The sequence below is a fragment of the Ascaphus truei genome, chromosome 3 (genome assembly GCF_040206685.1).
Source record: "Ascaphus truei isolate aAscTru1 chromosome 3, aAscTru1.hap1, whole genome shotgun sequence".
NCBI classification, from domain to species: domain Eukaryota; kingdom Metazoa; phylum Chordata; class Amphibia; order Anura; family Ascaphidae; genus Ascaphus; species Ascaphus truei.
In genome coordinates, this window is record NC_134485.1 from 375592471 (window position 1) to 375605732 (window position 13262).

A 13262-nucleotide genomic window follows, 5' to 3' on the forward strand; every position below is an offset into this window, starting at 1 on the left:
AGTGAGTAAAGACACTGACTGGCACTGAGTTTGAAGCAGGGGAGCCTGGTTCAATTCCCAGTGTCCGCTCCTTGTGACTTTGGGCAAGTCACTTTATCTCCTTGTGCCTCAGGCACCAAAAACATAGATTGAAAGCTCCACGGGGCAGGGACCTCTGCCTGCAAAATGTCTCTGTAAAGCGCTGCGTACAATTAGCAGCGCTATACAAGAACATGCTATTATTATTATGACTGATCTTGTTTTTTTTTTAATGAATTGTTTCAATAAATTGATAGCTTTCAATATGCAAACGTTACACAATTTACTGTTTATATTAAATAATTAAAAAGTGTTTTCATAACTGAAGCGATAGATTAGAGACATTAAAAACTAGCTCTTTTATTGTAATTTCTCAGTCAAGCTCTCTGCCCCAGTGATGTTACCAACAGGAAACAAAGACCAGAAGCCACATAGAGAAAAATAAAGACAACGAACAAAAATATTACAAACCAGTTTTGGACTCGGATACGTTACTGTAAATACTCAAATGCTAATGACTATTAAAGAAAATTAAATTAATAGAAGATCTGTAAAAGACACTTCAATATTTTACTTGGCAATATGACATGGAGGCTTTTCACGTCATTTACCTCCTTCCTTTTGTATGATATCACTCTGTGAGAAACAGTGAAACTCATTTTAAGGAAAATCTGCGTATAAAAAGTAAATTAAGTTCAGTTTTTCTATTGCAAACTGGGACAGTCCTTTTCTTCTTCTTATGCATTACCACTACATTAATCCTGGGGTTGGTTTCTAAATCACTGGTCTTAACCAAAAACTGGGCTTCTTTTAAAAAAAAAAAAAAAAAAAAAAAAAAAAAACACACCACCAGTGCTGAATGATATGCTATTGCAGAAAAGGTTGCATAGTATATTGCTGGCACTGCGCAGTCAACTTTCATTTAAAAAAAAAAATATTTCAAACAGGTCATTGAGATCAAATTATTACAATATCATGTGATAAGCAGAAATGTACTTATATTAAAAGAAAAAGTAAATAGCATTACAATTACTCGGTCTAATAATAATGTAACAGTTCAGTGATGCAACAAAATACTTTAATATTTTTTAGTTTTATTACATGGCTGAATTCCAAAAGCGACAGTCTCAATACTTTACATTAGCCAAGACGGTCTAATTTATTTCCAGTTCTAATTAAGTTGTGCTATTTCACATTGGCTAAAAAATATTTGTATTTTTTTGCAAAGTCAATGATTCTTAATACAAATTTGTATCCCACACGTCGCCTTTTCAGCTGAAGTCCTTGAAGTGGTTCCAACAAATAGCAGAGTTAACATATCGTATACTGTAGTATCCAAGATAATCAGTGGCTTTGTGGGGTCCTTTATAGGCAGACATGGCTATATTCCTAGCAAGTGGATCCCAAACCGGCTACTGATCGGTAGAGTTTTCCATCTGGACCAACACAAATTTCAAAGAGCTCTTGAGAGCTGCCAGAACCACCATTTGATCCAAGGGGCAGTTTGGGCAAACGCACTGTTTCAGCATCCAAAACAATCTGTATTAGAAAAACAGAAATATTTTAAACTGTTAAATAATGCATAGACTTTCTACTAAACAAGAATGGAAGAAAAAAGGACTATAAAAAATAGGTGCAATGTCTAAACAATATAAAATATAATATGAGGTATGTAACAGGGGACTTATCCCTGTTCAGTAATGTGCCTTTAATCTAGTAGTGTGGGAGTTAACTGTTGGTAGTTAATTACTAAACACCACCTGCCTGATTAGATTGCTTACAAAAGCCTGCCTTTGAGACAGGAAGTGACTCTTTAGCTCTGACTGAGAGCTGACCTTTAGAGACACCACATGTCTTCAGCTCTGCCAGCCACATAGCAGAGCTGATTGCAAGACACCAAATAAGACTTCTAAACCTGGATGCTGATTTTCTGTGCACGCACGGGTGCGGTTGCAGGAGAGCAGAGAAGCTTACTCTACAGCTGATAAACAGATAAGACTTTCATTATTAAGAGACTGCTTATATCTGCTTATTTTCATGCTATATGTTTTGGGGCTGAGAGAAATGCTTGACTAGGGAGATGTGAATTAATTGCATAGTGTTTTCACTAGAAATACTCCCAAGTGAATGGAAGCTTTGTTCCCCCCCCCTTGTTTGGATGTTTTCCTGATAAAAAGGAAAAGGCACAATAAAGCATTATTATAATGTCACCTTTTAAAAGCCTCCTAATTGTGTACCTCTGTGAACGTTCCGTCTACAAAGCCCCAAAGAGATTACAGTTTATTGAATGTAAGGCTGCGTTTATAGTGGCGGTGATGCGTTGTTGCGGCAAAACAAATGTATTGCCGCCATCGCGTGTGCTTATAGTAAGCGCGATGCGACGGAGCGACGGGAGCGACGCTGGCGGCGTGTAGTTTTGAAGCTGGTCAAATTTGATTTTTCAGAGGTTGTCGCCACATGTGACAACCTCTGAACCAATCAAAGACCTGGTCGCCCGCAACGTCACCGGAAAACGAATTACAACTTTCGCTGGTGACGTCATCCGTCGCGTCGCCGTCGCGCGCACTATATGTACGGCCTACGATGTCTGCAGGCAACGGAAGGTGTCTTATGGAGTACCACAGCATAGTAATATGCCCTTTTATGGTCATTCATTTGAATGACCCCCAAGGTATTTTCTGGCACAGGAAAGTATCTTATTGAATAGCATCTCTTAGTAAATATGGTCCGCACAACATTGCCCTTGATACATTTTAGATATTAGCATACAAGGTAACATGTCATAAAGTACACTAACCGTTCCATCACTGCTGTGTAATTTGATATCCCTTTGTGAAAGAGCTTCAATTTTCCCTGCCTGAGCTTTTATGTGAACTCCTCTTGGTGCGTCCATGCTCAGAGAACGAGTAGGCGATTCCAATCTGAAAGAAAAAAAAGGCAAATAAGGAATATATAATATTCCAACACACACAAAATGTGCAAGAACTTTGTGGTGATAATGCATTGATTTGTTTAATACTTTAATAGGACATCTTAACGTGCTCTTCTGCAGCTTCACTGTCCTGTGGTTAGTTGTTATTATTATTATCATTGTTTCTTTGTAAAGCACCAACATATTCCACAGCGTTGTACAATGGGGTACAGAGATTTGGTAATTATACAAACAGCTACAGTTTGGTGTAGTGTAATTGCTTGCAGTTTCTTTGGAAACCTGCTTATAACACCATATAGGTTAATCACAGCAACTGGGATTGTAATCTAAGTGTAATCTAGTGCTTGCTGTGTCAATGCACTTGTGATGCTCTTTTGAGACAGTGCATATACTACAAATCCTATACTGTACTTATTTTTGAAAAGTAAAAAAATATCAATCCCTGTAACTGTTTTTTGAGCAATGAGTTTTAGGCTCTTCAAATCCTATCTATCTATCTATCTATCTATCTATCTATCTATCTATCTATCTATCTATCTATCTATCTATCTATCTATCTATCTATCTATCTATCTATCTATCTATCTATCTATCTATCCACACACATGTACACACATGTACACACACACACACACACTATATATATATATATATATATATATATATATATATATATATGCTTTTTTTCATGTGACCACGTGGTACATTTTATAGCATTATTGTGATAATGTCAAAAAAATAAGGTTGCATCCTTTATAAAGCAATTAGAATGTAATCATTATTATTTACAAAAATAATAACAGATAGATTTGAAACAATTTTGAAATGTGAATAAATGTGCATATCACTGTGCATGTCCAAGAATAACTCCCCCAACTTACCCCCCCGCCCCACCTTCCTCATTCCACGGTCCTATCCTCACATCAGAGTTCCCTCACGCACTGGTGATTTAGTTTTATTATTGTTTTTTTCCAATACATTTCATTTATTGTGAAAGACCACTGGAGTGCCACTTTATTCTATGTTGCATCTTGGATTGTCGGCGGCTTCTGTTGTTGCACTGAATCGCTTTTGCTGAGCTTACTGTATGTGGCAGTTACCTTTAGTACCATGAGTGCACCACCCTCTGGACTATTATATATATTTAATACATTATCTTCTTTGAACAACTTTTGGTATCTTGTGCTTTTTCATGACATTGTCCTATTTTTTTAATACAGTACAGTATATTAGAATTTTGGGGAAACTAAATCAGTCGCCCCCAAAAATGAGTGTATGTGTAGTACTCGGCATCATGAGGTAGGTTGAAAGGTGGCACAAATAAATTAAAACAAACAATTTGGGAGGAACACCCAAGGTTTCTTTTAACTTCAGTAGTGCAAGTCGGCAATGAAGCGGGTCTACTCATACCATCATAGTTATCTTTCTGATCATTCATATTACAATTATCATAATCACTTGAAATGATAATCTCATCCACGCTGGAACTGGAATCCTCCCGACTTTTTTTGTGCCACCTTCATGAATGAAGCTCTGGCTCATTTAATAAATATCAACTTCTCCACATTTTAGGGAAACAACCTCTTGCGAAATTCACTAACTAAGTTGTCAGCAGGGCGAACTATTTTTTCAGAGTAAACACTGGAAGGTAGACCGCTTAAATAGAACACAGCAACTCTAAAGAGAGGACTCCAGATAGTCCCCTTTTCAAACCAGTATGTATAGTATCATGTTATGGCTTTAAAATAGTATTTCAACATACTGCCAGCTGAATAGGACTCCAGCACTATCTTCTGCCATTTCCTCAAAGCCAGACCAGCTGTCGTCTAATCTCACAGTGCCACTACTTTTAAAATAGGGAGGTTGTTGGTTTAGCTAGTTACTGACTGGCACTAGAAGATGGAGTTGAAACAGCTGTACCTCTAGTAGTTAGAGAAGCAAAAGGGCTGGGTGGTACAGTATATCAACAAGTTTTGCATTTCATCAGACACTAGGCGGAGAAGACGTTCTTTATAGGTATTAATGTATGTGCTTTATGGGAGATTGTACAGCAGTTTGTTTTTAAATTCTTGCTCTAGTAATCAGATTTTAAAATGCATGTGACTATTGGGTCGTTATAATAGGCAGCAGGCATGTTTTTGGAAAGGCGGACTAATCTTAAATATCGATTCTACCGGAAACTCTCCTGCTTCTTTAGCTTTCTGTTCCAGTAGCTGGATGAAGGGTAGGACTTGGTTAAGGGTGGAATTTCAGCAACTCACTTTCCCTGCGGTTACTACAAAAGGTTGTAATAAATCACACATGGGCTGTGAGTTTTCACTGTGACGTGTGATAAAAGTAATTTCCCCTTTCCCTAAACCAGGGGTACGCAATCGTTTTCCCCTGCGCCTCCCTGCCAGCTCTCCATCCCTCGTCATGGCCCCCCTCCTTACCTTGGCTCCGATGTTCTGACATCAAGTTGCCACGGCAATGCCACGTCACGTGACCCTGCGGCGTTATTCGATGCCATGGAGATGCATCGCCAGAAGCCGTCTGAGCCAAGTTACAGAGGCCTTCGTCGCTCCCCAGGCATTTAATTTATGGCTGGGCAGTGGTCCATTGGATTACCACATTGGATTATTTCCTGGGGGTCATTGATCCTGAAGACCATGGAGGACCTCACCACAGATGGAGTAAGTGTAATGCATTCTGTTGTATATTGGTATGTTTAGTTTTCATGATGTTAAATATGTTTGGTTTAGTTTATATTTGTTCAAAGGCCTGCAGGCCTGTTAGCTTCAGCTATTTGGGCTATAAATCATTTCAATAGAGGGGAGGTTGTTAGGTGAGCTGGGTGGGGACAGTGGACATAGGTGACGGGTGTAGGTGACGGGGGTAGGTGCCATGGGGATGGTGGTTAGGCCTGACAGGGGATTGTAGATAAAAGGCTAGTCTTATCTTGCCTATGTGTATAGTGTGTATAATATTGATAGAAAAGATAGGCCTAATGTGAGCCTGGGGTAGGTGATACAAATCTGTGATATTTATTTTCAAGCAAAACCATATTAAATGTTTCATTAAAGTCTGCTTGTTTTAAAAACCTACCTGACCAAGGGGGATCTTATGAGCATATCCATGGTCGTCTGAGGCCCAGAAACAGCGAGACGACTACTGGGTGAACTGGTAGACGTAAAATGGCTGCGTGGTCATTGGGAGATGATATTGCTGAGTTGTATTAGTGACCACATAACAATGGTTGCAGTCCTGATGGCTATACAGTATTTGTAGTTTTTAATGTCAAAAAAAGGCATACAATTACTACAAATATCTTGGGAAACGGAGGTTCAGTGGATGTCCGTAGACCACGGTTCAGCCCCGGTTCATCTACGATAATTAAATAAAAAAAACTATTTGGGGGGAGACTGTTGCTATAAATGAAAAAAAGAGAACACCTAGGTGTGCTAAGGTGCGCTAAGTGTGAGCTGGGTTGTATAGGGTGTAAGTATGGTCCTAAAATAGGATGTTTGGTCACAGTGACTTAATCGTGTGTGCATAAAGTGTGTTAAAACAGATACACAATAAATGAAAAAAAAATGACAAATAAAAACCTTGAAATAAAAAACATGAAAACCACCGATGGATCTATACCCTAAATAATGTAGTGCAGCAGCATGCACGAAAGGATGGTATGGTCAAAGGAATGACTATACTTGGCCCATGCTGGCCTAAGGCTAAGGCCCCGCTGCCTCAGACCACGTGCCCGCACTGCAGACAGGCGGCGTGTGGAGAGGCACTTGACCGCTATATGCGGTCTGTAGGGAGCGGGAGCGGCGGCCGAGGGGGCGTGGTTTGAGCGGAGGGCTGCAGCGGGGGTCTCCCGGGCTGCAGGAGGGACCCCCCACATGCCCTCTGCTGCTCTCCGTGCTACTCCCCCCTCCACATGCCCTCTGCTGCTCCTGTCCGATACCACCCCCTCCCCTCCCCTCCAGCAGATGGCTGCAGTGGGGGTCGGTCTCCTGGGCTGCAGGAGGGAGCTGCTGCCGGCTGTATGCTGGAAGGTAAGCAGCTCCCCCCCCACAAATGCCCTCCTCTCCGAGCTGATCCCTCCGCCCGGTCCACACAGACAGACACATACACCCCCCCCCCTACCTTGTGGAGGAAGCTCTCTGACAGCTCCTGCTCCCGCCCCCGCTGCTGATAGGCTCATCAGCGCACCACCGCTCGGGATCGCAATTTTCTTGCATCCCATGGAGGCTGATGCGTCACAGCGCGTTGTGAGCCGTGCAGCGAGGGGGGACTGGGACCGGCTCGGAAGGATACCCCTGCTGGTGAGGAACGCGCACGCAGCCGTGCGCGCCGCTGGGCGCAGCGGGACCAAAGCCTAAGACACAGCCAGCACCCACAAGCTCCGTTTGTCACCGAGTGCCTGAAGGGAACCCCCAGTTCCGGGAGCAGAGACGTCGCTTCCGATCAGGACGCCGGAGGAGGACGCAGTGAGCAGTTACGGAGCGCAGGAACGACCCCTGTGGACGAACAGGGGCCGCCATATGCACCACGAAGCTCCCACTACCCTAAGGATACCAATGGGCTCCAGCAGCAGAGATGTCCCAGGCGCACAGAAGGTGAAGGAAGAACAGAGGCAGCAGCTCACTGGCATCAGTGTCAATAGGGGACTGTGGTCTCATGGTACTGGCAACCACACTTCAATCACAATACCTCTGTGAGTGATTTTATTATTACGTGTTATTAAACTTATACTTGGATTTTAATTTCCTATGTCTGCGCCTTAGATGTTTTTCTTTTGCTACTATAAATACCAGAATATCACATGGGCTTAATGATTTTATCTGAACATGTTTTCGTGATACTAGATAGTCTTCTCCCGCTCCCCCTCTGGACAACTCTTCATCTTAGGTTAATCAGTTTTCCTCCACCTGCCACTATCCTGTTACAAAGTTTTGGTGTATCTCTTTGGATACTGTTAGACTCCATTTTCTTCTACAGACTGGACTTCTGCATTAAAAGTCTTGTCCCTGGCTTAGTGGACAAGCTCTTAACCAAGGTCACAATGGAGAATTAAAATAAAACAGAAAATTGCTACTTTTGGTCATGCAATCCTTAAGAAACCATGTTATACTTTTGGGACATGAAGCCTACTGTACCTTTCATGTTTGTTATGTGTGACGATTTTCAAGCCAGAATTTTTTTTACCATTACTTTTGAGAGAAGTAACCTTAATATTATTATGCTGTTATTATGCTGCGTAAAGGTAAAAAGCACTTCTACTTCTTTTGCCTTTCCCCCCAAGTCATTTTTTAAGAGGATCCCTTTAGTATGCAACTATCCTTATTGGTAATACACTTATTTCCTTGTTTCATTTTGTCATTTTTTTAATTACCACTTTTCTTTCATAAATAATCTCTTATGAAATTAGGAGTTTGTACGTTACTAGATAAAGTGATATGATTGGAGGCATCGTGGCATCTGATTTACAGCCCCTTCTAGAACACTCAGAGTGTAATAAAGCTTTTAAACTGACATGTTAGCTGGCACATAAAAGTGTCAAACAAAATTAATTTGCAACGTAAAAGTTATAAAATGAGCCCAAAGGACGAAAAAATAGGATAAACCATGATCAAAACTGAAATATCCAATAAATATCCATTTAGCGTAGCTGAATTGCAAAGTGTAGAAGCTGGCGTGATTTCAGAGCAGTGCAAGAAGAGTTGAAAGCCAAATTATAATGAATATTAACAAAAATCTTTTTTTTTTTTTTTTTTAAGATCAAGGTCAGTTTTTTTTTGTGGAGAAACATTCACAGTTAAAAATATGAAACATAAAATAGACACACTGATGGATAAATAAAAAAAAATCTTTTTGGCTAAGCGTGCTGGTATCTGGTGCCTGATAAAAGATTTTGTGTTCTTGCAAATTTATGAAGAAATATGAATGATGGTGAAATCTTTGTGCTAATTCTTTTTTTTTTTTTTTTTTTTTAAACCTTTCAGTACCAAAACTGAGATTACAGACAAGAGCCAGACATTATTAAAATAAAACTTTCTCTTGCTATTTGACTGCCTGTATTGATAGAGAATGATAAGCAAAGCTATTTCAAAGCAAGGATCACACTGACCTCAGTTTTATGATATGCTGATTCTCAAGGTAATTAAAAAAGACAAAGGACCTACTGAAAGTAAATGAATTTGGCAGGTCACAGATGCTATCATATTACCCATTATTTTAAAATTACTTTAATTATCCTTTCATGTAACATAATCTGTCATACACTTTATGCTTTTTAGTGATACCTTGAGGAAAATGAGGACAGGGGTGTTTCCATATTATGAGCCATTGTTACAGATCACATAGCTCTGATATTGTCTTGACGGAATTTTGTCTGTACATTTATTGCATCGATGACCTTGATTTAGGAATTTTTCTCTAAAGGAAGCAGAGAATGTCACCAAGATATTTGTCAATAACAAGACAGTTTTAATTGAGTTTTCATTTAATCTTGTACCTGTCACATAATGTATAAGATAACAACATGTTTCCTACGTGTTGTGAATAGAGATGTGCAAAACGATTCAAAATGCAATTGCAATATTTTAACTGTGTTTAACCATTTTTTGCTTCCTTCGAAATGTTTTGTGAAGTTTAAAGGGCTAATAATGAAAAAAAAATATTCTTAGATTTTGGAATTTCACAAACTTTCAGCAAATTATCACCAGACACTTAGGGAGACATGGTGTATGGACACTATTTATATACTCTCTGTATTAAGCAAATCTAGCAATTTTAGAGAACATGGCAAATAATAAGCGACATTGCAATGAACATTGGTGAATCAAGTTGAACATTTCAGGACTTAAAAGTGCATATTTTGTCTGGTTCGTGACCTTGAGAGAGTGATATATAGAGTTGAAGTAGGTGTAAAACTGTACACACAACTCCTGTAAGCTCAAACCCAGACCCGCCTCGCCATACTGTATACAGTATATTTAAAGTTGCAGCAGAACAGCTAAGCCATTTACCTGACAAGCACAGGGAGGTTTGTTTCCCCCCCCACCCCCACCCTTCAAGAGCATTTCCCTCTTATCAGATATGGAGATGATGCTACTAGCAATAAGGGAAAGAGCAATGTAGGTAGGAAACATGGACTGGCTGAGAAAATGCATATATTCTGTTCCCTCCACTTCAGCAATGCCAGTAGCCGGGCAGTAGCTGGGAACCTTTGAACTAGTCAGAAGATCCACCGACATGCCAGGGCCGAAGCTGAAAGTCTGCGGAGGTGGGGAAAGAACTCAATTGACTGCCAGCAGGAGCAGTGAGCATAGGAGAGCTTGGGAAGGCTGGCAGCAATGGAATCAAGCGGGAATTTGGAAGGTAGGGCACTAAGTCAAGAGGAGGGAGAGCTCTCAGCATGGAGGAAGGCCATCCAAAGGAGAGTATGGAGGAAGTAGCAGCAGCATCTGGAAAAAGGTGAGCTGTGACAGAGCCAAGCCACCTTCAGGCTGGGAGACAGGAGCCATCAGGAGCTGCACATGCATATGTAGGCGAGTTATCAGTCTACCAACAGCAGGGATACAGTATTGTGTTCAATACGTTGTCACAGCTAGTAAAGCAACAGCAGCCCTCCCCCATCCTCCCATCCCCCCATCCCCCCATCCCCTACTACATCTCTAGGGTATGGGTACCACAAGAACAAGGTGAGTTGGGCAGTACTGGGACTGGTCGGCATTGCTCTGTCTTTTCTCTTCCTCCCTGTCTGTTTCAGAGGGTTGCTTTAATAATGCACTAGCATGCGAAGCTATACCATTAGGTCTGTATTTTTCACTGGCCGCAAAAGAAAAGATCTGGAGAAGCAATTACATAGACTTACATTATTACTGCCTCCAGCTCATAGAGATTTAGCAGTTCGGTGACACTCAGAAAGGGAATTTGCTGGATGTACAATGAATCCCAGTGTAAGTGGCAGAATGCATGCAAATTCAACCATGAATGATCATTATGTGGTGGCAACCACAGTGTCTTCTGTTGCTTACTGAGCAATGGGTGTACAGGGTCAAGGTTTCCTATCAGAGAATACATGGGTAAGGGTGATGACGCCAGGTAGACTAGAAGAGATGTTGCAATGGTTAGAGAATTATCCTGACTAACAGAAGGCGAGGTTAATTAGGAACGGATTTTCAGGGGGTTATAAATTCCATCAGTGAGGACACATAAATTAACATGGGTGCACAATTTAAAGTCTATAGATGAACATCCAAGTGTAGTACAACAGAAAAAATAAACTAAATAAAAGGTGTGTCTCCTTTGGCCCCCCCTCCCTTCCGTGCAATACTGAGTGATGGAACAGTAACTGTGGTTTAGGACATATACACATATTTTATTAAACAAGCAAATCACTGTAAGTGCCAAAGCTAATGCCAACCTGGAATGTTATATAATTGGTGGCTCATGGCCGGTCGTCAGTACCAGCCAGATGTCAATTGCAAGTTAACCTACACATTATATTGTGTCACTGTCTGGCATACTATGGAAGTTTGGGTGCTAGCTTGTTAGGGCCCTGTTGCAGGGTACATGCAACTACACACGCGGGTTTCTGGACAAGGCGTATTTATTTAGCCTTGACAAATATACAGCACACAAAACAAAAATAGCTTTCCGTCAGCAACAAAAGGAAAATGGCTTTTCTTCAGCAGGCAGACAAAAACAGTTTCTTTTTAGCAGACAGTGTATATGGCAGTTGCCCTTTTCTATGCAGGGGACAGACAGTTCACAATTCATCCACTTTTCTAATCAGACCTTATATCAGGAAACCCTTTAGCAATCTCCTTAGCAGCTTACTCCTCACTCCTCAACAGAGAGCCTCCTCTGTCTACAGCCTGGGTTTTAACACACCTTGATTAGGCAGCTGGGATCCAACTAATTGTCCTGAGGTTCCCAGATGAAGTTAACCTAGTCAGTGCTGCACTGCAGACTAGACATAGGTTTTCCAGGCATATAACTGGTGGCTTTTGTTTACCCTGTCACATTCCTCCCCTATTAGTGTGTGGCTGGGGCTATGCACGGCTGAAGCCCGACCATCCACCCCTTCTCTAGAAAAGAAGTCAGCATTTGCGTTCTCTTTTCCCGGCCTATGCTAAATCTCAAATGAGAAGGGTTGGAGGGCCATATACCACCTAATCAATCTAGCATTGGAATCCTTCATGCTATTTAACCACTTCAGTGGAGCATGATCCGTCACCAAAGTAAAATGGACTCCTGCCAGGTAATGCCTCAAAGCCTCGATTGCCCACTTTACTGCGAGGCACTCTTTCTCAATCACTGAGTAGTTTTTTTCCCTTGGGAACAATTTCCTACTCAGGAAAAGGATAGGATGTTCAACTCCCTCAAACTGTTGTGACAACACTGCCCCTAGCCCTATCTCTGATGCATCTGTTTGCACTATAAAAGGGCTGTTGAAGTCTGGGCTTCTAAGGATGGGACCCTCTGATAGACACCTTTTTATGTCCTCAAAGGCTCTCTGACAATCCCTTGACCACACCACTTGTGTAGGGGCACACTTTTTTGTGAGGGCCGTTAATGGGGCTGCCACTTCCGAATAGTTGGGGATGAACCACCGGTAGTACCCTGATAAACCCAGCAGAGAGCGTACCTGCGTTTTTGTTTGGGGGGTCGGAACTTCTTTCAGGGCAGCTACCTTGTCGGCTAGTGGCCTTACTTTTCCACCTCCCACTGCATACCCTAAGTATTTGGTTTCCGCTTTACCCAAGGCACATTTCTTAGGGTTGGCTGTGAGCCCTGCCTCTCTTAGAGATTTGAGGACCGCTTTCAGCCTATTTAGATGGGCCCACCAGTGTTTACTATAAATGACAATGTCATCTAGGTAGGCTGCGGCATAAGTCCTATGGGGCCTCAGTACCTTATCCATGAGTCTCTGAAATGTGGCTGGGGCTCCATGCAGTCCAAATGGCATTGTCACAAACTGGTATAAACCCATGGGAGTGGCAAAGGCTGTTTTGCATTTGGACTTTTCCTCTAAGGGTATTTGCCAGTATCCTTTTGTAAAGCCAACGTGGCTATATATTCCGTGTTACCAAGGGCGTCAATTAATTCGTCCACCCTTGGCATCAGATATGCATCAAACTTGGATACCGCATTGCCCTTTCGGAGGTCCACACAAAATCTTACATTCCCATCGGGTTTAGGGACCATAATTAGTGGACTACACCACTCACTGCATGATTCCTCAATCACTCCTAAGTGTAACATTTCTTGTACCTCCTTCTTTACCAGAGCCCTATGACTTTCAGGCAACCTATAAGGA

At 41.5% G+C, this 13262-nt stretch overlaps 1 protein-coding gene across 1 annotated transcript in view; it reads right to left on the reverse strand.

Annotated features, from left to right (window-relative positions):
- Positions 1-1079: 1079 nt before the first annotated feature.
- SGCG (sarcoglycan gamma) overlaps positions 1080-13262 on the reverse strand; it is a 143294-nt gene continuing 131111 nt past the window's right edge. The window contains exons 7-8 of the mRNA XM_075592249.1: positions 2816-2939; positions 1080-1557 (exon numbers count right to left, since the gene is read on the reverse strand). Coding sequence (XP_075448364.1) covers positions 1408-1557; positions 2816-2939 — 274 coding nt within the window. The 3' untranslated portion in view covers positions 1080-1407. The remainder of the gene's footprint in view (positions 1558-2815; positions 2940-13262) is intronic.